Genomic DNA, 26,368 nt, shown 5'->3' with positions numbered 1-26,368 from the left:
CCCAGGCTGGGGTTGTGTGAGCAGCGGGAGCATTCTTCCAAGGTAATGATTAAGCTGAGTCCCCGGCAAGGGCACGAGCTGAGCCGGGAAGGTGAGCCCCATTCACACCTTGGCCAGGCTGCGGTGGCCAGGACTGGTTTGGGAAGGCAGGGCCTCGGTGTGCAGGGGCCCCAAGCCAGCAGCCACAGCCTCCTACCTGCACAAGGGTGTTCGGGAGCATCTCAGGCCCAGAGACTTTGCTGCCTGCCCTGCTGGGACTTTGTCCTCACCCCCGGCACCATGAAGCTCCAGGTGTTCTGGACTGGGCTGGAATACACCTGCCGGCTCCTGGGCATTACCACTGCTGCAGGTAAGACCCTGCCTCCTGGCTGCTGCTCCTTGCACACTGGCACGGCAGATAGGGCTGCCTGAGGGATGGGAGGTGCCGGGAGACAGCAGGCACATCTGGCCACTTCTGTGCTTCCATTTTTTTCCTAAGACCCCCAGAAACACTGCTCTGTAGAGCAGTAGCAGGTGCAGTGGGGTGAGCCTCAGGCCAGGGGCCAGAGGGCTGGGTGCTGGATCTTTGCTTGGCAACTCACCCTCCCTGTGACCTTGGGAAGCCTCAAGATCCTCATCTGCAAAATGATTCCAGGGGTCTACCCCACCTACTCAGAGAGTTGTCATGAGATGGAGGTGGAGACAGAAGGTGAAGGTAGAAAGGACTGGGCCTCGCTGTGCAGCTACAAAAGGTCAGCTGAGCTCCTCCTGCTTTACTCAAACCTACCTCATGGAGAGAGATGTCCCAGTCATGAGCAGCTCTGCCCAGTGGGGACAGCCTGAGCTAGGCTGGACATGGAGATCACAGGCTTCCCTTGGGCCCATGCTGGACCCTGTTAACAGAATACCCTGTAGGAACCCAGACCCCCGTCTGAGGTCTGGCTGCAGGAGTGAACTGTGGTCTTAGCAGCAGAGATGCTTCCCAGAGATGCTGAGCTCCCCTCCCTCACCCAGCAGAATCACAGGGCTGCTCAACTGGCCAGGAGGGCAGACTGTTAGAGCAGAGCCCACAGCCACCATCCTGAGCCCTGCCTGCTCACTTCCCCAGGGCAGGCCCGACCCTTAGCCCCATGCCCCCTACAGGGCCAGGATCTGTATTGGGGAAGTGAATGGGCAGCACTCTGAGCCCTTAACTCTGAGCCACATTGTCCCTTGGGGACAGAGAGGAGACACATCCCCTATCAAAGCTCTTCCCCACCACTGAGCCAAAGCTTACCCACGGATCTTGCCAAATGGGGAAGTTCTCCTAGGTCAGAATCACGCAGTGCTGGTTCCTGCCCCAGCCCAGTCACTTGCCTGACCTTGGGGAGCCCCTGCCCCCTCTGCAGCTGCACTTTCTGATCTGTATGACAGAGATGCTGGACCTGCTGGCCAGGTGTTCGGACAGATTAAGGATGCAGGAACTGAGCATGGCTAAGTGGAACTGAAGATGAAAACCTCTCAGCAGAAGCCCCCATGACACACTCCAGAGCTCAATGGGAAGCTGGGTCATTTCAGGAGCACTGGGCTGGGTTCAGCCATGAGCTGGTCAGTAGGCTCTTCCAGCATCTAGGCCATAAGTTAGATCACGAAGGGCTGCTGGATGGTTTAACCCCACCCCTCCTGCTACAGGATGGAGCACCTGAGCTCAAATGCGAGTGGTGACCTTGCCCAAGGTCATGCTGCATGTCAGAGAGACAGCCAGCCCGGAACCCTGGTCCTTCAACTTTCACAAAGGCCAGAGCTCTGGCCAAAACCTTCCCTGCCTTGCAGAGTAGGAAGCCCTGCCCAGCAGGCAGCAGGAGGAGGTTCAGAATTGCTCTGCTGAGGCTCTGAGTGGAGGCGCTGATGGAGGAGCCAGATCCAGCCACTTTCAGAATCACGTTGTCATCTACACAGAAGGGAATGATGGCCAAGATCCCCAACAAGCAAACAAGCCATCCTGGGGAAAGGAAGGCCACTCTAAATAGATTTCAATGTCTGTTGATCTGAGTCCATCCTGCTCCCTCTAGACTTTGGTTTCGAACTCTGTAAAATGCCAAGAATCCCACAGTTTTCCTAGCCACACTTCACCCAGAGCAGAGGCCCACCTCCTGTCGAGAGGCTGTTCTAAGATGTATGTACCTATCCTTCTAATGGATTAGCTAGAGACAGTTTAACAGTCTGATTTATCTCAGTCAATGGAAGAGTCTGCGGCCCTTGACACTCCCATGTGCACACGCGTGCACACACACACACCCACACAGACACACACATACACACACACACGTGCACGCGCACATAGTGCTCGTCTTAACCACAGCCTTTATCTCCCTACAAGGGACTGCCGTTATGCTGAGAATGGGCCTCCCTCTTGGTTTTGATAGGAGATTCAGACTAAAAATAGGCCATGAGTTCCCTTCTAATGGCCAGGCTTTCAAATGATCTTGCTTGGGCTTTCTAGAGTGCTGGGAGTGAATGGGAAACTAGAGAGAGGGGTTTGGTGTTCTTGGGCAAATCTCGAGTTTCTTCCAGCATCACTGAACTCCTGGTCTATTTCCAGTGCACAAGATTTACAAATTCCTTATTCTCCTAAGCCTCTTTTTTGTTGAAATCCTCTGTTGAGAAATCCAGGCTTCATTTACAAGGCCACTGCTGCTAGAGAGGAAATAAGACTGGAAATAGAGGGCCTCACTTTGCAGAAACCCTAGGGAGGTAGGGAGTGTAGATTTCTTAAAAGCTAGGAAGACATGTGACTCAAGGGTACTCAGAGTGTCACCTGCAGGGACCAGGCAGCTGCTAAGAGGCTACAACCTCTCATTAGCAGCCTCCTCCCTGGACCCCCTGCAGACAGGATCAGGGCTGTCAAAAGCACTGAGGGTACCTGGTGGGTGCTTCTGCCAGCATGTCAAGGCCCTATGACTGTGGATGAAGCCACAGCCTTCGGATGATGCCTCCTTAGGATTCCTTGAAGTCCCGCAGGCCATTCTTGCCCCACCTCAGTGTCCAGCCCCACATCATGAGGGGTCCTAGAGCACAGACGGATCATTGCCGCCACCAAATGGGGATAAACAGGCCTCGGGTAGTAGCACCTGGGTGGAAGTGTTTCTAAAATTAGAAAATTCCTTCCCTCTGAAAATTCCTTCCATGTGGTTTCCAGGACATCACAGACCACTCTCGCATTGTTTACACCGGGCTCATTTGCATCACCTCCCTGGCTCGGGATGCGGGGGTCGGGGCAGGCACACGTGGGTCCATGTGCATGCATGCACCAGTGTGATGTCTAAGTGCCTCAGTTGCTGAGACACAGCATCCACTGCTGCCCATGGAAGCAGACCCAGCTAGGAAATGGCACACAGGCTGTGAGCACTCCACATCCCCCTGTGCGGATGCCGGGGCCCCTGCCTGTCCATCCCTCAAAGCAAATTCTCCCTGTGTCCTCTGCAGACAGGGTAAAGGTGTCCTGAGTGCGAGACTCAGGCCCCAAAGTAGGCTTAGCCCTGTGACAAGTTCTCAGCACAGACCAAATGGCAGGAAAGGGGGCCTGGGAAATGGGTTTAACTGAGGCTGGAGCACAGTGGTCCAGGGCGCTCCTCCTCTGTGAGATGAGAAAGGACCAGTCCCACAGCATCGGTCCCGATTGCAGGCTAGGAAAGCAGGGTTGGCTTCCCTTAGAACTTCCACCATCCTCTTACCCTTTAACCTCAGGGGAATCGCAAATAACTCCCTCACCACTCCCCAGCCCCTGCCAAGGTGGCCAGGACGAGAATGGGAAGAGCCCCGTTTGGGCAGAGGGTGCACCTCTCAGGCTGTCCAGGCTGGGCATGGAGGGAAGGGGAGGCATGACCCTGGGCCCCGCCTCGTAGAGAAAGCCCTCCCCTCCAGGCTGTGTCCTCACACACAGATGCGCGTGGGCTTCCCCAAAACAGGCTTGCTCAGAAAATGTCTCTGCGCGCTTGAGCAAGGTCTCCCAGTTTCCCTCAGAGCAAAGAGGCTCCAGCTTGAGGCCCCACGGCTCCATCTCCAGGGCTGAATTTCACTCTTCCAGCCTCTGCCCAGAGCAGGGATTGCTGAGAATGAACATGATTATTTGAATATGTATTCACATAATACTCAAAGCCCAAGCTTTGCACTACATATTTTAAATGCAGTATCTCATTGCATCCTCCTGTCCTTAGAAACATCATCATGTTCATCCTCATACCCACTGTACAGGAAGGGAAACCGAGGCCTGATGGGGTGAAGAATCTTGCTCAGGGTCTCACACCAGGAAGTAAGAAGACAAAGTTCCACTTGATGATGGTCTACTCCTGAGACCCCACTCCTAATTGCTATTTCCTCCACCTAAATCAGGATTTAAAAGCATGTCTCATAGTATTTTGATGATCCCAAGATGCAGGATGAAAAACACACAGAGCAGAGCAAGAGAGGCCTGATCAGAACTGCCCGTCCTCTACCCTCATGCTCCTGCCCTTGGCCAGTTCTGATCAGGCAGGTGGGGTCACGGTGAGGACACACGTACACTGAAGCACATAGTCAAGGGTCACCAAACACTTCCTAAATCTCAAGACACGGATATTCATTGCACCTGTCCATTCTCTGTCTCAAGATGCTTTAACCAGCACCACCATGACCTTCTCTAGCCAAACCTGCTTCTGGACCCCATCTGGGGACAGAGAGATCTGCACACATTTCCAGAGGGAACTATCACAGTAGGGCTTGCCTTGATGGGTCCAGAGGTACAGGGTGACTGCATGCATTATGGTCATTGTCTCACTCCAGCCCCACAAATGCCTGTGAGGCTGGAGTGCTGGGCTCAGTCCCATTTTACAAATGAGGAAACTGAAGCTCAGAACACTGAGGTAGCCTGGCAGAGCTCACACGGCCAGGAGACAGAGATCCGGTGTTGGAACTCCACTCTGCCCAAACACAGGACTGTGCTATGGCAGCTCCAAAGCAAAGGGCATAGCAGAGCCAGCAGGGACATGAGGGGGATGGAGCCAGAGCCATCCTGAGCAAACTCTGCTTGTCAGGCTGACATGCTGTTTCTCACAAATTGAGTGCTTGGGAACACCCTGGGATCACTGAGGGGTTTTATTTTGTTCCAGGTTTTGACCCATTAACCTGTTTCTCTATATAATGGATGTGGCCCCATTTTCAACTGCTCCCATACTTTCCACACAGTTAGAGCATTGGCTTATTAAAATACATTAAGAGAAAAGAAGTGTTTAAAACCCAGCTGTTCTCATTATATTTTAAAGGATACAGCAAATGCATAGTTGACCTTAGCCCTGTTCAAAGCCTTCAGGAAAACAAATGCTTCTGAAGCGACCATCTTGGGCCCTCCATGCTAATTTCACCCCTCTTACATGTATATCCCCATGACCACCTCCTGCCGTTGAAGAAAGCGTCACGCACTCCAATGCCTTGCAGGTGATTTATCACCCAAGCAAGCCCATATTGCGTTTTCAGACCTTCCAAGTGAATATTGACTGTTTTCCTCTTCTGTTACAATTGGCTCCACGAGTAAATGGAATCTGCCTCCCTCTGTTTCCCCCACCTACCACCGACACGCAATAGGATTTGGTTCAAACATTTCTTTCTTCACAACTTTGTGCCTGTGCCTTGCTTCTAGCTTTATAACAAGAAATCTGAAACTTCAGTTAGGTTTCATTTACTCGGCAAACTGTTGCTGAGTCCTCAGTCATGCAGTGTAGACACATGGATTAGGATGGAAAGACCTCGCCCTGTGAGAGCACATAGGCCAGACAGAAAAACAAACTAGTAAATGCACATCCAAGCACAAAGCACCGCAGCATAGTGTTTGGGAGGTGGGTCTGTGTCTTGGGACAACCACTGTATCTCCCCTCTGGAGTTGTGAGGACTCAATGAAACAATGGCTAAAGTAGCAAGCTGCCTGGCACATAGATTCTCACTCAGCATAGGCTAATTTTAGAGGAACGTGCAGGGCATGGAACTGTGTAGCATGAGTTATCGGCTCCTTTTGTAGGATGCAAGAAGTAGGAAGGTCTGAGGAAAGGAGCAAAGCAGTATGTGACCCATGAGGCTGGAAAGAGGAAGGGGTTACACTGTAAAGGGCATTATACTGTGAAACATTTCTCATCACATTCTGAGCTTGGGTTGTGAAGATCAGCCCACAGGAACTTGGCTATTTCTACACTACATATAGTAAGCCAACCAGAGGAAAGATGGCAGCCCTGTTTTATTTTTCATGGGATGACAACTCTTTCAAGATTGTCCCGGGTTCTATTCCACCTTCTGAAGAGGGCTGTGAACAAAAAGAAATGTTGTCTGACATAAGTGGCTGACACTGTGGGGAAGGGGCTCAGGAAGCCCCCCAGGAGGCCAGGTAATGGTCAGATGAAGAAGCCTGGTGTGTGTGGAATGGACAGAGAACAAGGGGGACATAGGCAATGCTTTCTGGAAACCTGTCATGTGGATGAGTGAGCAGATGCATTCTCCCTAAACACTGAGAAGGAATAGGAAGTGAATACCTCGGTTCTCCCTGACATTGAGACCTAGAAGAAATTTATCCTGTGGGCCTGTATAAGTTTGTTTTCATGCTGCTGATAAAGACACACCCAAGACTGAGGAATTTTCAAAAGAAAAAGATTTAATTGGACTTAGAGTTCCGTGTGACTGGGGAAGCCTCACAATCATGGTGGAAGGCCAGGAGGAGCAAGTCACATCTTACATGGATGGCAGCAGGCAAAGAGAGAGAGCTTGTGCAGGGGAATTCCTCTTTTTAAAACCATCAACTCTCTTGAGACTTATTCACTATCATGAGAATAGCATGTGAAAAATTTGCCCCCATGATTTGATTACCTCCCACTGGTCCCTCCCACAACAGATGGGAATTCAAAATGAGATTTGGGTGGGAACACAGCCAAACCATATCAGAGTCCTTACAAGGCAGATGCTATTCTACTTGAGAGACTCTATCCTCAATACTGACAATGAACCACGTGGGTCTGCAGAGTCCTTCCTCATCACCAAAGAGTGGGGTATCAACCCAGATGGCCTCACAGGTGGATTCTACCAACACTTAAGGAATAAATAATATCTATTCCATACAAACTCTTCCAGAAATTTGAAAGGAGGGAATATTTCTCAGTTCATTCTATAAAATCAGTATTTATGTGAATACCAAAACTAGACAAAGATATTACAAGAAAATTATAGATTAATATTCTTCATCAACATAGATGCAAACATTCTAAGCAAAGTTTTAACAAATACAAATATATTGAAAGAATAATATATCATAACCAAGTGAAGTTCATCTCTGAAATGCAAGGTTGTTTTAATATTTGAAAAATCAATCAATGCAACTTACCATGTGATATGGACTAAATGTTTGTGTCCCCCCACCCCCAGCCAAATTCATATGTGGAAATCTTAACACTCAAGATGATTGTATTGGGAGGTGGGGCCTTCTCTGAATGGAAATAATGCCCTTGTAAAAGAGACCCAAGGGAGTTCCCTAGGCCCTTCTACCATACAATGTGCGGTAATAGTGAGAAGACAGTTTTCTACAAGAAAGGGGTCCCTCAGACACCAAATCTGCCAGCACCTTGATCTTGCACGTCCCAGCCTCCAAAACTGTAGGAAATAAATTTCTGTTATCTATAAGTCACCCAGTATATAGGATTTGGTTATAGCAGCCGAAATGGACTAAGACATCATATTTAAAAACTAAAAAAGAAAAGCCATATTATCATCTACATAAACACAAAGTTTTAAATAAAATACTTTTTTTATGATTAAAATAAAACTATCACCAGCAAACTAGTAGCAGAAGGAAACTCCTTCAATCTTAAAAGGTCATTACAGAAAACATACATCTACTTAAATGTAAAAGGCCAGGTGCTTCCTCCTAAGATTAGGAACAAGGCAAGTGTGTCCACTCTACCACATCCAACCAGCATTGTACTGGAGATTCTAGCCAGTGCCAGAAACAGAAACAAAATGCATACAGGTTGTCGAGGAAAAAGAAAAATTGTATTCACAGATGACATTATCATCTATAGAAAATCTAATAGAAGCTACCCCAAAAGCTACTTGAGCTAATGGAGGGAATAGCACATTGCAGCAGATAAGCTTAATATATAATAATCAACTGTATTTCCATACATTAGCAACAAACAATTAGAAAATGAGATCTTTAAAAATACAATTTATAATAGCATCAAAAATCTGAAATATTTAGGGATAAATGTGACAAAAGACATAAAACTAACTACACCAGAAACTAGAAAACATTGCTGAGAGATAATAAAGAAAATCTAAATGAATGGAGATTTATCTTGTTGATGGGTCAGAAGGCTCAATATCGTTAAGACATCAGTCCTCCCCCAAATTGCTGTACAGTTTCAATACGAGCTCAATCTGAGGTCTCTTCCAACTGAATGTCCAGAAATATCTACCATGAAATCCTTCTCTTTTCCCACACTGTCTCCGAACCCTGGCTCATGTATGTCAGCTGAACTGATCTCCACACGTAGGTAAACCTCCCCACCATGCTTACCGTTTACCACAACTTCTGAGCTAAGAAGCCTGTGGCTACTACTTACTGTCCCAGTGAATTCACAGCAACCGGCTCCAGCAACTCCATCTTGGAAATGGTACAAATCTAGCTTTTCATCTCTACCCTGGCGGTGACCACCTCTCCTGCCCATTGTCATCAGCCTGGTGCATCTTTCCCTGAGATGTCCTTGGAGATCCTGAGTCCAGCAGGAGATGAGAATGAAGGGAAGCAATAAGTATACATAGTGGGCTCTGAGGCTGCCCTCAGCAACGGTGAGTACAAAATTCTCACCCAATGCCCAGGGCAACCAGTGCCAAGGTCACTGCCTGATACAAAAACCCAGTTAGTGTGGCCTCTGATGACTGTGAAGCATCCCATGTTGCCACCAAGGGCATCACAATGAATGCAAGACATATGTCACAATTCAACCCATGGAGTCAGAACGGATAAGCAACAGTGGACCATGAGGTCTGCCCTATGACAAGAGCAGCAGCAGCCTGAGGCCAGGAGAATATCCCCTCAGTAGGCAGCTCCACAGATGGCCCCAGCCTCAGGAACATGCTGGCCTGAGCCCCGTGGGAACCCTAGCAGGGTTATGGAGGGCTAACACAAGAGATATGGAGATAGATGGGAGTTTGGGTCACTTATATCCCAACTGGGCTTTGAGAAGGGACCTCAAAGTAAATTAGTGAACAACAAACAACATTGGTGCACAGGGAAGAGCTTTTTGGATACACACAAAAAAACTACAAGTGTGTTAATGGAAGCAAAGGATGAGAATAAACCCTCTCTTTTCCCCGGAGAATACTGATGGGAACCGCCTGCCTCTTATAATAGCTTTCCTAGCCATCGTCTGCATTTGTGCAGCACTCTCATTTACTTAGACTGAGCAGTGGTGGACACCGTTTTGCATGTTTTTATTTTCCCCATTTTCCAGAAGAAGATGCAGACCAGAGAGTTAATCACTTTCCTGAGGATGCACGACTCGGCTTTTCTGATGCAGGCCCGGTATTCTTTCTGCTCCGGTGCAACCCCCTCCTAGCTTTCATCCACCCATGCTGAGACCAGAGCTCCAGGATGACAAGGATATTCACACAGTGGCTGCCCTGCCCAGGGTTGCACCACAGGTTCTTGGCCCAGGATCTCTGATCTCTGCCAAGCCTGAACTACAATAAACAGCTCAGGAAAGCAACACAGAAGCAAGCCCTGGCCCCTGAGAGAAGAAAATTCTTGTACCAAGGTTAGATCTGGCCCAGACAGGAGGGACAGAGACTGGAGGGAAGGAGCTAACCAAATGAGAGAGGCCAGGCTTGTCCATGAATGGCTCCATTAAGGTGCAATGCAAGGCACCTCCTGGGATCATGCAGGGAGTGAGACAGAGGTGTGGGGTGAGTTGCGCTGGAGTGGGCGTAAGGTACCTCTGTTGGGCTAGGGTGAGAGTATCTGGGGAGCCTGAGGTGGGATAACAGGGAGGGATGGAAGGAGTCAAATGTCACTAATGGCCCTGTCAAGCAGTGCTGTTCAGTGTTCCCGTGCCCCTCCATCTGGGCAGGAAAAACAGCACAGCCAGATTGAAGCAAGTCTCAGGGTGATTCTTTCTTGCAGAGAATTTGGTGTCATGAAGCTCTGATTCTGGGGGTAGCAGGGCCTTTGTGCCATTGTTTGTCTCCATTGATTAACTCCTGATCATTGATCTGCTAATCCAAAGATCAGATTTTCAGTCCCTGGTCCCAGATCCGGGCAATGCCCCAGGGGTATCTTTTCCAGTGAATTGCTAATTCAGGCCAACCACTTCCACATTGGACTAGCATCCTGTGAAGGCAGAGTTTCCAAGACACAAGCCTCACTGCCCTGTGAGAAGGATGGAAGGCCAGAGCGAGCACAGGCTAAATTCCACAAGGAGCTAGAAGCCCTCAGACCCTGGGCCACCCAAATCTTTGGATGCCAGGGCCAGGGAAGGATACCACTGTCAGGGCCAGGGAAGGATACCACTGTCAGGGCCAGGGAAGGATACCACTGTCAGGGCCAGGGAAGGATACCACTGTCAGGGCCAGGGAAGGATACCACTGTCAGGGCCAGGGAAGGATACCACTGCCAGGGCCAGGGAAGGATACCACTGTCAGGGCCAGGGAAGGGCCTACACTGCTCCTGAGGGAGGGAGTGCCGCCTTGGGCTTAGAGTGAGGGCCACATTGAATTACAATGAGGGCCTCCTTAATTTTACAGTAAGTACCCCCTTTATTTCAGAGGAGCACCTCCTTCATTTTAGAATACCTCCTTAATTTAATGACAAATACCGTCTTAGTTTTAGGGAGAACACCTCCTTAATGAACGAGCACCTCTGTAATTTTAGGAGGCGTGACTCCTTAATTTTAAGGCCTGGTGTCTTTCTGGGCCCACCCTGGTCCTAGTTCTCTGGGTGCCACAATTTCTTTGTGCTTCACAGAAAGCCCCACCTAAATCTGGAAACCTGGCAGAAACCTAAGGTGCAATTCCACAAAACAAGGAGTGGGCCACCCTCATCCATGGGTTGAAGTGAGGTCTTTGAGAGGGCGGGGGCCCACCTATGCAGCCTCTGGGAACAGACGCTCAGAAGACTGGAGAGGAGTTCCTTCTTACTTGTGCCAATCCCATCCTTCATTCAAGCCCACACTAAATTTCAGGCCACATTTCATGTTCACCTCCTGCCAATTCTGGAGACTAGTCCCCTGGAAAAAAAAAACTTTTGGGAAACTCCAGGCCCCGAGTGAAAACACTTTGGAGTCCTATATTTGTGCCATGTGGAACTGTGATACCTTCCAAAATATTTTGTTCCGAGTACAGTCCAGTCAGCACACCAGGCTAGGGGCTTCCACAGCCAGGCCCAATGTGGCTGTCTGGGGTGAGTGTTGGATACAGTTCACAAAATTCCTACAGCAAGGAATCTCACTTCTTGCTTTCTTCACTTTTTCTACTGGGAATGTTTGCAAAATGCAACTGTGGAAGGGACCTGCTTTGGATGATACAGTGTTCTCCTCCACAGATCCTCTATGAAGTCTTAAAATATAAAACCACCAATAGGATTCCATGACCCAGTGGAAGTCCCCAGACACCACCCCTATTCCTCGGAGTCTGAATCTCCAAGGCTATGGGGCAGGTGCTGCAGGACCCGGAAATGCTTACTCCTGAGGAGTCAGAATATAATGTTTACTCCTAAGAAGTCAGACCAGACACAGAGACTTCCATGCCAGAAGCCTCAGGTGACTAGATGACAGAATAAACTGCTTTTCCAGTTACCTGTGTGTGGCTGCGTAACAACCCACTCTAAAACGTAGTGACATAAGACTACAATCATTTGATTATGCTCAAAACATTGTGGTTTGGGAATTCTGGTAGAACGCGGTGGAGGCAGCTCACCTCTGCTCCATGATGACTGGGGCCACAGGTGGAGTCACAGATAGGGTGGCTGGCATGGCTCACGTGGCTGAGGCGGCTCATCTGGTGCTTTGGTTCTGATTGTTGTCTGGGTCCATCACTTCCAGTCTGTGTCACATCTGCTGGTGCCAGAATGTCAAAGATAACTTCTTCCATCATTTGTTCCACATCCCACAACCAGCTGGGGCTGTTGTGCCTCTCTCTCTCTCTCTTTCTGTCTCTCTCTTTCTCTCTCTTGCTTCCTTTCTCTATTTCTCTCTCTCGCTGTCATTTCTCCCTCTCTCTTTTTAGAAGTCTCTCTACAAGGCTGGCTTAGGCTTCCTCACAATGTCAGTCTCACTCCTCAGGGATTAGCAGGCGCGTCTTCACAGCAAAAAAAAGTTCTTAGCCAACTTTCCTGAGAGATGGCAGCCAGCACATCACTGAGAAAAGGGGGAGACTTTAGGGTTGGCAGTTCCCACTTGGGAGATGTGCAGATGAAACAAGACGTACGGAGAGGGCCTACTGTCTACCTGGCGTGTGGTGGCACCTGGGGGAGAGGCAACAGGGCTGACATGCCCAGGAAGCTTCCAATCCCAGACACCTCCTGGCCAGCCCACACCTCTGCCCCCCACTGCCCAGATAGAGCCCAAACATTGACATGCAAGGGCAGGGCATGCCTTCTGCTTTATGCCTGGGAAACCTCCTTCTCTGAGTCCCCAGACAGAACAGACCCTCCACTCTCCTGAGCCGCTATGCCAAGCACCCTGCTGTGCCACTGGACAAGAAAGCCACCTGCACCACACCATCAGGAGCCACAGCCAGAACAGTGCTTCAAGCCCAAGTCAACAAAGAAACTAGCAGATACCCTGTGCTGGGAGAGGAGGTGACCAGGAGCACCTGGAGCTTGTCTCTGTCCCTCAGCCACCACCAAATATCACTGAAGCCTCTCACCATCTGCACGGGGTCAGGGAGCTTTCTGAAATACCAGTCTAAACATGAGTCCCTTCTGCTCACGCTGTACAGCCCAATATTTAAGAACCCTGCCGTCGCCTTGATCCACATACACTGCCCATTGTCCCCGACTGTGTCCCTGCTTCTGCTGTTAGGGGCTCCCACCCCCTGCAATGCCTGGCCCCTCCATCTGCACAGGTCCATTCCTGCTGCTTTTCTAGTCCACTCTGCCTTCATCTTTATTCATCTTCCCTGATAGTCCCATGAGCGGCCCCTCCTGTCTGGCCCCAGAGCTCCTGGGTGAGTCCCTCGTCCAGCCTGGGTCACTGCCCTCGCTGAATGCACTTTTCTCAGTCCACATCACATCTCTCCTGCTGGACTAAGCCTACGCCAGACATGAGCCTGGTGCCTGGCCCAACCAGTAACCACAGAAGACCAAGTAGGCCTAGGAGAAGTGGCCAGGAGCCGCCCCCCAAGGAGGGTGGGCCTGTCGCTCCCAGCAGAGCCGCCTGAACATCAAGACCAGAGGCAAACAGAGTGGAGGACAGAGGAAGGACCCATGTTGTCTCAACCTGGCATGCTCTGGCATCCAGGAACATGAACCCCAAAAGTGGGAGGATTGAGCAGAAAGCAGTGACTAGGTATCAAAGGTCTTTACAGCCTCCCATGAGCGCCCCACTGATCCCCTTCCACCTTGCGTAAATTGAGGAGCCATACCCCTGGCTCCCCACACTCTCCTCCTCCCACCAACTGGCATCCCTCAGTCTTGACACGCAGAATCCAGCCGACTATGGTTGGGAGGGAGCTTGTGGGAGTGACCCCATGCTCCTTAGTACAAAGTAACTGACTGGACACTGGGAAAGCTGCCAGGGCCAAGTTGGGGGGAAGGAGTCGCCTCTTTGCATTGATCACCTGACATCTATCAAGCACTAAGCCGTGCATTTCAGACTCCAATCCAAGCAATTTTCTCCAATCCAAGCAATCACTCTGAGTTATAACTCATTCTGCTCCTTCCACAGATGAGAAAACACAGCTTGGATGAATTAAGTACTTATCATTTGTGTATATAATAACACACAGAACTGGAATTTCCATCCAGCTCTCATTTCTCTGTTGCCATTTTTTGATATTTTTTTAATGCAAACCAGCAGTGTTTCTACAGCGTTCCTCAAATGCCCCTCTGACCGCTGACCCTTTGTTTGTCTAAAGAGTACAAAACAAAAGCATCAAAATAGCTCTCCACATGCCAAATGGGTGCAGTTCAGGGAAGAAGCTGAGTTCCCAAGACCCTTTCCTGCCATCTGCTGGTCGTCTGCCACTAGCCCCTGCAAATTAGCCAACATGACATGCCACGTAAGTGGAGCACACGCCTGCCCTACCGAGTGCTCAACGCAGACGTCAGCCCTGAGTCGAACACCCTTTCCCAGGCCCAGGGCAGCAAGCACTTCTTCCCCAGCCAGTGATTCACTGAGTACCCGTGACATGCTTGGTATCAGTTAGCTCACTGCAGTCCTCATGACCACTGTGTGCAGGAGGTATGATGAGGAAACAGACTCAGAGAGTTTGGGTGACTGTGCTATGAACTGGAAAATGAGAGACCGAAACTCAGGATCTGACCTGGGCCTCCATCCGTAGTTGGTTGGTTGGTTTGACTTACATTCTGTGTGCCTCAGTTTCCTCTATGTAAAGTGGGGATAACAAGAGTATCTTCTCATAGGACTGCTGCAATGATTAAAAAAGCAAATGAATGCTGGGTGCTGAGAACAGGACATGGTGAAAACCATATAAGTGGCCATTTGCCTGCACGACACACGTATACTCTCATATTCACACATGCACATTCACATGCATACACTCACATACACTCACACACATTCACACACACACACACACATGCACATATATACTCACATACACTCACATTCACACATACATTCACACACATGCACTCACACACACATACACACACACACTCACACAGTCACATAAATACTCACATATACACATACACTTACACACTCACACACTCACACATACGTGCACTCAAAAGCCTACCCACACACATACACATGTGTCCACACACGCACAAGCACATGCTGGCAGGCAGTGGATAGCAGGAAACTGTGCACCACCTACAGCTGGCTGCCTCCATCTGGTCTCTAGGCCCTCACTTTCCAGCATGTATCCTTGAGTGAACTATAGAGGCCACTGAGCCTCACTGTCCTCCTCTGTAAAACGAAGAGAGTGAGACTCCTGTACCACGGGCCTGCTGGAAGGGCCGGGATGTGTATACCATGGTGTGGAAGCTCTGAAGTGCTCTGTAAGTTTGGACCCTTCAGTTAGGCTGACACTGCAGGGGTATGTGGCCCGCTAGCATCATCCATCCTTGCCCCAGGTGAGCCAACAGGGTAGCTGGAACCTGGAGAGGGTGGGAGACTCAGTGTCCGCCTCCTGTGAACCAAGGGGCTGGTGGCACGTTAGTGTGGGCAGTCGCCCATGAAGCACAGCGGAGCCCCAGAGCCCTCCATCCATCACTCAGAAAATATAACCGCCTCTTCTCGCCTGCCTAGATCTAAGTGTTCTGTCCCCTTTCCCCCACCCCATATCTCCACGATCACCCCTCCCACCCCCCACACCCGGAATCGAAGAGTGGAGTGCTGGTCGCTTCAGTGCAAGGCTCTTCCCTGCTCTCTGGGAGGGGCGTTTCAGCATTGGATGAAGTCCCCTTCAGCTTGAGACACCAGGGGATGGAAGCCCACACAATGTCTCTGCCAGGGAAGAGAGGAAGCATCAGAAGCCAGGAAGCAGCCCCATGAGCAGCAGGGAGGAGGGGCCACCCCCAGGTTGTCAGGGACGACAACCCAGCCCACCATCTTTGACTGGGAGGAAGAGAGGATGAAGCCACACTCCAGCACACAGCAGGGCCATCATCAGAGCCCAGAGAGAAACAGGGTGCCCAACAGTGTAATCAATTAGGGACAGAAAGATGTCTGCTTAGCAGGTCGATGCACTGCCCCTGGAATGTTTCTATCAGGGACTCCAAGGGTCAGTGCTGTGCTGGTTGTGGGAAGCCATGGGAGCCAGCAAATCCCTGTGAGGAGAGCACCCAGAGATAGCAAGTCTGGAAAGGCAGGTCCGAGATGAAATTCACCCAGGACAAATGGAAGGTCATCACCAACTGCCACGAAAGGGGAGGAGGAGAGCTGAGGCTGAGCAACATTTCCTTGTCAGGGCGAAAGCCCAGGGGTTTAGTCAGCACGGGGTCCAAAGAAATGAGCAATGAGTGTAACCTTCAGCCACCCCTCAGCAAGCAAGACCAAGGCCACACAACAGCAACCAGCGACCCAAGCAAGAGAACAGGGCTGGGGCAGGGCCCATCCACGGCCAAGCACTGAAGCCAGACACACAGCACACACTGGGGTGGGCCCCAGCACGTGGCAGAGAAGAGCTGTGAACCAAGGGGCTGGTGGCACATTAGTGTGGGCAGTCGCTGGGGGCACTAAGGGTGGCTGCTCTGGGGAAGCTTAATCAGAAGACCTCTGGGCCACTGCCTGGAGTTCCAGGGACCAATCCAAGAGGCTTCCTGCTCTCTTGCACCTTGCTAGTCACAGCTGCCTGTGTCATGAAGAGAAGAACCTACCTTGGCTCTCAGTCCCCAGGAAGAAGACTCACTCCACAGCCAAGGTATCCCCAACAGGGTAGTGCTGTAGTGTAGAGCCCTAGGCCCACTCTTCCTTCTTCTCTTGCCCCTTAGTGTTGATCGGCGTGGGCACTGAGACCTTCCTCCAGGGCCAGTTCAAAAGTCTGGCTTTCTATCTACTGTGAGTATGTGTGCACGTGCCACTTTTGACCTGTAAGTTCTGCTCAACTCACCGTACATCTGTCTACTCAGAATAACTCAGAGCAGTCCCCTTCCCATGCTAATTCCATCCTATCTCAGGGGTGAAGGGAGTCGAGGGGGGCTTTAGAATAGCTCCTGGTTTGTGCAGACCATCCCATAAATCAATGAATTATCCTTTCTACCCACCCATCCATTCACCAATTCGTCCAGCCAGCCACCCATCTATCCATCTATCTGCCCATCCATTCATCAACCCACCCATCCATCCATTCACCCACCAATCTAGTCATCCATCCACCCATCCATTCATCCATCTATCCAGCCATCTACCCATCTATCCAGCTACCTATCCATCTATGCTCCCACCTCTTCATCCACTTGCCCATCCATCCATCCATTCCTCCATCCATCCACCCACCCATCTATCCATCTATCTACCCATCCACTCACCTATCCATCTATTCACCCACCCATCTATTTATCCATCCACCCATCCATCCATCTACCCATACATGCATACATACATATACACACCCATTTACCCATCCACCCACCCATTTATCCATCCATCTTCCAATTCATCCAGCCAGCCACCCACCTATCCATCCACCTGCCTATCCATCCATTTATGCACCTACACATTTATCAAGCCATCCAACTACCCATACACCCAACCATCCATCGATCCACCCACCTATCCATTTATTCACCCATCCATCTATTCATCCATTCATGCACCCATCCATCCATGCACCCACCCATTATCTGTCTACCCATCTATCCATTTACCCATCCATACATCTATCCATCCATCCATCCACCCACGTATCTATCCATCTGTCCACCTACTCATCCATACACCCACCCACCCACCCATGCATCTCATCAATCATGTATTTATTCAGCAAATATTAATTGAACTCTTGTTTTAGATAAAGGGGGATCGGGTCAAAGGAATATATATTTGAGCTTCTCTACATGTCAAACACAGTTAAATGTCTTAGTTGCATTATGTTCTTTAGCTTTCACAGCACTGTAGGAGAAGTGCATATTGGCCTAGTTTTACAGATGAGAAAATTCAGGAGTAAGCAGGTTAGCCCACATCACCAAGCTCATGAGCAGCAGGATTCAGATTCGAACCCAAGACCCTTTTGTTTCCCAGGCAATGTCCTTTCTTCTCCACCACCAGTTACCTCTGTAAATGTACCCTGACAGGAAGGTGACCCCTGTGCAGTGGTGTCCCAGGGGGTTAGAAGAACCTGGGTCTCTGCCACAGCATCTCTGCAGCCCCATTCTGAGGGGCTTCCAGCAGTTTCTTCCTAATGAGATAGGAAGGCTGTGTGTTCTAGCCCCACAAATCCTGAAGAACTTACTGAGCTGAGAAGCAATAGATAACAATTTGCCAGGCTGCCCCACAAATGTCCAGTTCTGCCTACAGGGTCCACCAGGCTGTGACCTCCACTTCCCTCCCTTCTCAGGATCTGCCTCCACCTTCAGGTGGCAGCTGACCTGTGTACTTAGCAGTCTCCACCCTCCTGCCTGAGAGCAGGCCCCTTGCTGTGTTTGGGGGCTCACACCTGCCATCTCCTAGATGCAGGCCACCCTCCAAGCCCATTTCCACACTGTCTTCTAGACACACAAATCTCTCTGACAGCCTTCAAGGGCTCCCACCACCTCTGGTCCACACCCTGTGCCATCTTTTGGCCTCTGCCTCACTTCTTGCCACTCATGTACAGCCCGGAGCTTCTGACTCTTTTTCAAACTCACCAGCATGGCCTCGCCTCTAAGCTTCGCTCATTCCATTGGGTGCCCAAGTACCTTCCACCCATTTCCACCTGCCCAATACCTGACACTCCTTCCTGGCATTCCGCCCTGGCCATTGTGCCCTGAGCCTGGAGCCCCTGCTGGCTGACAGTGACTTCTCCTTGTTCTGAACACCCTCCATGTCTACCTGACCCTGTCCCTGGCCGCTGTGCACCATTGCCCTGGGATCCAGAAGCAGGCGGTCCCTCATCCTCTCCAGTGGGCACCTAATTCTCGGGTCAGGCCATGGCACGTGAATGTAGGCTGCCTTTTGCCCAGAAACCTGTTCTCTCTCTGTTTTGAAGGGACCCTATACCCATGTGGTCTCTGGGTGGTCCAGTCTAGCCTGGGGTCCCCTGCCCCTCGCTGTGTCCTGCTCTCTAACACCTGCAGGATCAGCACACACTGCCTGCCCTCTCTGTCCCTCCCTGCCACTCAGTGGCACCAGACAGGAAGTCTGAATGGGTCCCTTTATTCCCCAAGCCTTGATATATCCCTTTGTCCCAGGGTGTAGGAAAAGTCAGTGGAAATTATTTTACGAAGCACATGTATTGATGGGCCCGCTAGGCACACAAGCTCTGGAGCCTGAGTGCTGGGTTCTGATCTTTCCCCTGCTACTGATAAGGGGCCGTCGGTGATGAGGCAAACTTCTCTGTGCCTTACTTTCCTAATTTGTAAACTGACAGTAATTGTAGTGTTTATTATAAAATTGTTGCAAGGACTAAATGAGTTGATATTTGTAAGGCCTTTAGAACTATGCCTGACCCATAGCAATCATCACATAAATGTTAGTGATTATCATTTTAAAACCAAGGGGTAACTTGGGAGGCATAGAGAGTGAGAGGAGTAGAGATCACTAAATGATGTAAATAATCACATGGAGAGAGAAATGATAATGAGAATTGATATAATTACTGTGTGCCAAGCATGGTCCTAAGTGCTTTACAAATATCATTTAATTCTTAGAACAGTTTTACTGTTGATGCACTATAATAACCCCAGTTTACAGCTGAGGAAACTGAGACACAGAAACGTCACACCTCTCACCTGTGATCATACAATCTAGAATCACAGAGTGTTTCTAGATTGGTAGAAACACCCACGGCTCTGAGGAAACCCTGGCCCCAAGCCACCTTCTGCACAACACTATCTACTTTCATTCCTTCATTCATTGTGATGCCCATTAATGGAGCCCAGTAAACCCAACCCACTGTGAGCCTGGGCTGCACAGAAGAATTAGACAGGGAACACCCTGTGGGAGTTCACAGACTGGTGGCTCTGGTCATATGGTATCACATGGAGAAGTAAGAGGAGGTCACCAGACAGACTGGAGAGGGAAGGGGAAGGCCTTCCAGGAAGTGCTCACTTGTGCAAAAGCCCTGTGGCACCTGATAGCTTCTTGAGTTGTCAAGAGAACATGGAGGATAGGCAGTGAGACCCTCTGCAAGTACATATTCCAATTCCAATGATGCTAATGTGAGTCCAGGAGCAGCCTGGGAGCCATGAATTCTACACATTCTTCAGGAGATGCTGATTGCAGGATCCCTGGACCACACTGGGAGCACGAGTAGCCTTTGAGGCATTCTGTATCAGGAGGAACATGATCAGATTCAGTTGCCACGCAGCCCAGAGTGACATAGTGGAGGAGCAGGAGACAGGGCTGGCGTAAGTGAGGAAGTGGAGCTGGTGCAGGGGTCCAGGGGGCAGGGCCTAAACCCAGGCAATGCCCATGAGGTCAGAGAATAGAAGCGATTTGGAAGGTATTGAAGGAATGTAATCAACAGCTCCTGGTTACTGTTTGGGCAATATGGAAAGGAAGAAGGAAAGGGTTAGGAACAGGTCCAGCTTTAAGGTTGGAACACAGGCAGTGGGTGTCCATCCTGGTGACCAGCAGGTAGAAGGACGTGCCTGCCAGTGTCACACAGGGTACCAGGTGAAGGCCACGTCACCTGCTGGCCACGGTGCCCTCCCCACCCATCTCTGAACCCCAGACCCCACCTCTCCCCAACATGGCCCAGTACGGAACAGGTCATGGCCTGGAGACAGCCCCTGGTGAATGTTGTCTGGGGGAATCCAGGTCAGTCCACTGGCTGTAGATGTGCTGTCAGGAGGCCACGTGTGAGAAGACAGCCCTCAGGAAAGCGAAGGAGGACAGAGGCGCCAGCCTGCCTCTCACCTGTCTTCACCCGCAGGTTTACAGGAGCCGCTGTCTCCATATGCGAAGGGGCCTACTTTGTGGCTCAGCTGTTGGCCATCTGCTTCCAGTAAGTAGTCTCCAGAAAGACCCCTCCACTGTTCACCCCAGCCCCAGACACCACAGATGTCTCCACCCAAGAACCCACAACCAGGGAATGTTCTGCTCCTGAAGCCACCGTGGACAGGATCCCCCCACCGAAGTACAGCCAGCCTGACCTGGAGGTGGGCGCAGGCCCATGGGCTCCATTGCCTTCTTTGCCATGGTCCCAACCAAGAAAACCAACCAACACATTCATTTAGGGCCTGTCCTTGCTCAGAATCCCCAGAAAAGTCCAGCTCCCCCTCACCAGGAGCAGCCAGTCACTGGGCCCCAGTGTCTGAGCCATCTGCCACGGGATGAGGACTCTTCAGAAGGCCCAGCTGGGAGCGAGCAAACCTGGGTTTGGGAACTGGCTCTGTCTCTTCCTAGGGCCTGGGGGCAAGTCAGGGGCAGTACGTCTGTACACCCCTCTGTGGGGCAGGAGTGCAGACCCTGCAGGATCTCGTGAGGCCCTTGCTGCTTCCCAGCCTACACTCAGTATGTGGAAGCTGTCATCGGTGAGACCAAGGACTGCGGCTCTCAGAACCTAGACACTGGTCTCTGGGTGGTCAGTGAGAGAGCCAGTCTTCAGATCCAGCTGTCCCAGCACCTTACAAGGCCACTGGCTGCCTCTCAGGCTCACCAGCCCTAAGGCAGAAAGCTTTCCCCCTTTCTGCTGAATTCCATTGCCAAGGTGTACTTGAAACTTCAGCTGGGGGGAAGGCTGGGGAGGAATGGACCCTGGATGGACTCCACCGCACCCCCCCACCATACACACACAGGAATGGGCACCAGGGGGCACCAGTGAGCCATGGCAGTCCAGCCTGCTGAGTATAAGAAAGCAGTGCTTTGGGCCACCTGGACAGCCTGAGCACTCCCTCAAAGCTAGAGAGGCAGGATGCGCCTGTGTAGAGCCTCAGCTCTAGGCCAATTCAGAGGATGAAGGCTCTGGGTCTAAAGGCAGGCACTTGCCGCCTGTGAAACCTGAAGGCAGCGTCCCTGAAGGAAGCTGCTCAACATCAGACTTCTGCCAGGGCTATGTGTGGTCCCTGTGTATACAGTCAGGAAAGAAGCCCTTTTGGGCTGACACTGTCCTGTGCCTAGGCAAGGCTGGGTGAATAAGGCACAGCTGGATTCCAGCCTGCTCACTCACCTGGCCAGGCCTCTTGTGCAGTGCACTACAGGCATAACTGTCCCAGCCAGGTGGCTCCTGAACTGCATACTTTCTCTGCATTGGTGCAGACTTCCCAGTGAGCCCTGAGCCTCCAGCTCTCTTCCTCACTAACTCATGCAGCATCCTGAGAGCATTTAACTTGCTTCCCCCTCGACCAGAAAGACAGGGCTGGGCAGCCTTTCAAAAACTTGTGGACCCTCTAGATGGACTCAGGCAAGTCCACTCATTGTGGAACCCACACCAAGGACTGCTAGGGCCTCCTGTTCAACCAGGGCCCACTACAGAGCATGCCCACAGCAGGGCCCGGCCCAGACTCCATGGCATCCAGTCTTGCTGAAGTTCTCCTGGGACACATTCTGCTAACCTGGGCTCCCTCTCACCAGGTGTCAACCAGGGTCCCCGGCAGACAGAGTAAGGGAGAAGGCTCACTGGCTAGGCTGCTTCCAGAAGTTCCTGGCCTACCTGCTGCTGTCGGTGGCCTGCTTCCTCCACCCCGTCCTGGTCTGGCACGTGACCATCCCAGGTAAGAACATGGGGGTAGAGATATGCAGCCCCAGAATAGGTGGGCTCTGAGCAGGAGGGGCTGAACCCCTCAAAGTCTAGCTCCAGTGGTGGCTCCAGGGCCCTTACCTGCCCCACTGTCCTCTCTAACCTAGAGAGTGGGCATGAGGAATCACAGGAGTGCCAGACATCCTCCATGCCAACCAAATGATAGGAATGTCCTGAGAAGTGCATCCTTCCTTCACAGAGCCGTCCAGAAGTGGAACCGCAAAGGGGACCTCGCCTTTCCTCCCACTGACCTTGTGTGGTCTGAGTTTCCCAAGGGTGTGACATGGCCACTTCCCTGCCCAAACCCTTCCAAATCTCCTCAGTGCCTACCCATTCAGGTCCAAACTTCTCGGCCTGGGTTGAAAGGCACTTCAGGGTGGGATCCCAGAAAATCTTCACAGCCTCATCTACTTCCACTTCACCAGGTGCACACCACTGGCCAGCCTGCTTTCTGATCGCAGAACCCAGAATTTCTTGCTCCCACCTCTTCAGTTTCATCCACGACTTTTTCTGCTAGTGTCCTTCTCTCTGCTCCCTATCTGTGAAAACTGTGCCCCCTCCTCATGAACCCATCTACAATACAGGGAAGTCAGCCCTCCAGGGAGACCATGTTGAAAAGCAGAATCCCTATCCTTCCTGCCATTTAGCATCCCTGTCCCAGCCTCCAGGTGGACCTCCAAATCTGATGTGGGGTGTGAGGACAAGCCAGGCAAGAGAGCCAGGGCCACAGGGGCCTGTGTATGGCCACACAGCGCAGGGTCACAGGAGCCCTGCTGCACATGCTCGCAAGGGCTGTGGATTTTCTCCGCGACTCATCTAATGTGCTGATCTCTGGCTCTTTTCCAGGCTCCATGCTCATCATCACCGGCCTGGCCTACTTCCTTCTGAGCAAGCGGAAGAAGAGGAAAGCTGTCCCCGAGGTGCTGGCCTCCCCAGAGCAGTACACAGACCCCTCCAGCAGCGCCGTGAGCACTACCGGCTCTGGGGACACAGAGCAAACCTACACCTTCCATGGGGCCCTCAAGGAGGGGCCCAGCTCCCTCTTCATCCACATGAAGAGTATCCTAAAGGGGACCAAGAAGCCCAGTGCTCTCCAGCCCCCCAACACGCTGATGGAGCTGAGCCTGAAGCCAGCCGACTCCCTGGCCAAAAAGAAGCAGGTGCATTTTGAAGACAACGTGGTCCGCATCGTCCCCTCCCTTGCCAAAGGTCTGGATGATGGGGACAGTGAGCCAGAAGAGGAGACCACCTCTGACACGACACCTATCATTCCCCCTCCCCAGGCCCCAGTCTTCCTGTCATCTCTTACAGCCACTGGCCTGTTCTGAGCGCCTGTTCTTGCTCCAGCCTGGAGGACACTCAGTGAGGGGTCTACCTAGCTCAATGGCCCTCCCTGGAGTTTCAGGGTCTTCTCAGGTCAGCTTTTCAAGGGGTAAACAGACACCCCCACGCTGGCTGGGCCCCTGAGGCCATCAGGAGGTGTGACTGGCCAGCATTTCTGCAGAGGCCTCGAGGGAGGCACAAACAAGGCTCATGCCACCTCAAGCCAGCACAAGCTCCCTCCTCCTGGCCACAGGTGGGGAAACCCTTATGCTTCCCCAACGAGACCATCACTCCCACTGCACACGAGGCTGCAGGTGCCATTGCCTCAGCCCAGAAAGGACAGAGGATGTCTGCCCAGCAAAAACCTCTGGCCTTTACTTACTCCTGATCCAGGGCCCAGCACTCAGTGAGGAACCTATGATCCACCCATCTCTGAAGGCCCAGGGAAGTGTCAGCAACTTAAGCACCTCTAAGGCAGGAGAAGGTGGCCGTGGGTCTTGACCAACCGAGACTGCTCAGGGTCGGGAGGGGAGACTGCAGGACTCTGGTGGGAGCAGTCAGGCCGTGGGCTGCATTCTCTGCATGCTCCAGGGCTGGGGCTGAGCTGCTCAGGGAAACAATGCCACGCTGTGCTCACTGTGGGAAAGCCAGGCCAGATGAGCAAAGCTCATTCCAGAAACATGGCTAGGGGTTTCCAGCCTCCTTACCACATGGCCTTTCCAAGATTCCAAGTTGATGATGCAAACTGAAAGCAGTGAATGCCAGGGCCCAGAAGGCAGTGCCTGCTGTGTGCAGGACCACAGAGGCTGCCCAGGGGTGGCACAGCACAGAGAAGTGGCAGTGCCATGTTTAGGCGACTGGTAGCAGATTAGGTGATAAATATAAATTTCTTCAAAATGGAAGGAAGTGAGGGGGGAGGAAAAGAAGGGAAAATGGGAGGACAGGAGGAAGGTGGACAGGCAGGCAAGTTCTCTGCCATGGGACCAAGGAAGTGACAGTTAACCCAGAAGGAACAAAGTCATCTGAATCAGATATTCCTTTGTAAATCTGTAAAGGATTGGCAATAGAGGCTTTACTTCTAAAAATTGCTGTCGGGTCCATGAGGCTGTTGCCAGGAAGAGCAGACACACCATTCTTCGTGGCAACTGCAGTGAGGGAGCAGTCAGGAGGAAGAGTCCCGTGGCTTCCCAGTCCCTGTGGGGACTAACGCCAAGCTCTGTAGAATGAACCTTAGAGCACATGCTCTATGGTCTAACGAGAAACTTGTGTTTGTGCTTTCACACATTTCAATGTTCCCTATGGGTTATTTTACAAAGGCATGAAAATAATGGCCAACAAGAAGCTAGTATCAGTTTGGGGCCTAAATGCAGCAGGTGTTCCTGATAAGCAGATAAGCAGAACTCTTCCTGCAGTAGCCCAGGTCTTGCCAGTCAAATGACAAATGGCTAATCAAGACATTCCTGCAAGCCCTTGATGGTGAGAGCTGCAGAGCTGCTTCTTCAGCTGCCATCAAGGCAGAACCTCAGGACCTGACTGTCCACAGTCAGGGAAGAGTGAACAATATGGGATATGGGTATAGGTAGGTGGTAGGCAAGGATGGTACCCCATGGTTGATGGGCCGGGTGTCTCAGGCAGGCCCCTGTGCATGGAAAGAGCCTAAATGCAGAGGTGCCAGGTGTCTTTCCCATCATCCATGGAAGGGGAATGCGATGGCCACAGACACCCTCATGGCACAGACATGGCCAGCCTCTGACGTTCTTGTGCATCGGAATAGCTCTGTCCTCAGAGCCCCAGTCAGCAGAGCTGGATGGCCAGGTCGCAAGAAGCAAACCACAAAATGTGATGTCAGAGCTGTCAGATCTCGTTTGATAAACACTTCAGTAAACCCAAGTGCAGAGTGTTGTTTTGGGTGTGTCTTAGAGATGTGTGTTGGGAGCACCCTTTTGGAGGTATCCTAGAGTGTGCGCCGGGATTTCCAGTGATGATGCAATGGAATTCTGAGGCACCTAGTCTTCCTGGAGATTGCCATCAGTTAAGAGAGTGTCTGCTGGTGTGCAGCATTACAGGACAATTATGACCTTACCTAGGTTAGTAAAGTTCTCAAACACTCCTATGGCTACAAAACAAAAAACAAAAAGCTGGAGTGAGATCATTAAATAGGCCAGAACTTTCAACCATCAGTGGACCAAGCAAAAAAGTGACATCTTTCTCATAAGTAGATGAGCACCACGTGTCTCCATTGATTCTCAGCCTGTGACCTCTAGGACCACATCCTTGTCCAGTAGGATCCCTGCAAAGCAGATGTTGTAATGATCTGCATCCGTGCGAAGAAGCAAAGACTAGAAGGGCTGGCCCTGTTGTGATGCCCTCCCTGTCTCAGCAGAGAGGGGAGCATTTTGTAGATGAAGAACAGAGTGACAGGTAGAAGAAACAGCACCAGGCTGAGCACCATTCGACCTCCACTAATACATGTCTAACCTTTCTCAAGCCCCTTTGCATCTCTGGCTCAGGT

The 26,368-nt window shown here is 51.2% G+C and overlaps 1 protein-coding gene and 1 long non-coding RNA gene across 2 annotated transcripts in view; one reads left to right on the top strand and one right to left on the bottom strand.

Annotated features, from left to right (window-relative positions):
* Nucleotides 1-25,746, top strand: TMEM72 (transmembrane protein 72). The gene is made up of 5 exons (XM_033209490.1): nucleotides 1-349; nucleotides 16,646-16,712; nucleotides 20,728-20,799; nucleotides 22,368-22,507; nucleotides 23,380-25,746. The coding sequence occupies exons 1-5, from the start codon at nucleotides 46-48 to the stop codon at nucleotides 23,859-23,861; spliced, it is 1,065 nt and encodes a 354-aa protein (XP_033065381.1). The 5' UTR covers nucleotides 1-45; the 3' UTR covers nucleotides 23,862-25,746.
* Nucleotides 11,946-26,368, bottom strand: part of LOC117082634 — a 31,641-nt gene continuing 17,218 nt past the window's right edge. The window contains exon 4 of the long non-coding RNA XR_004436715.1: nucleotides 11,946-12,077. This is a non-coding gene — a long non-coding RNA (uncharacterized LOC117082634). The remainder of the gene's footprint in view (nucleotides 12,078-26,368) is intronic.

The sequence above is a fragment of the Trachypithecus francoisi genome, unplaced genomic scaffold (assembly GCF_009764315.1).
Source record: "Trachypithecus francoisi isolate TF-2019V2 unplaced genomic scaffold, Tfra_2.0 Lachesis_group9, whole genome shotgun sequence".
NCBI lineage: Eukaryota > Metazoa > Chordata > Mammalia > Primates > Cercopithecidae > Trachypithecus > Trachypithecus francoisi.
The sequence above is the reverse complement of the archived record's forward strand: the minus strand, read 5'-3'. Positions and strand labels throughout refer to the sequence as shown.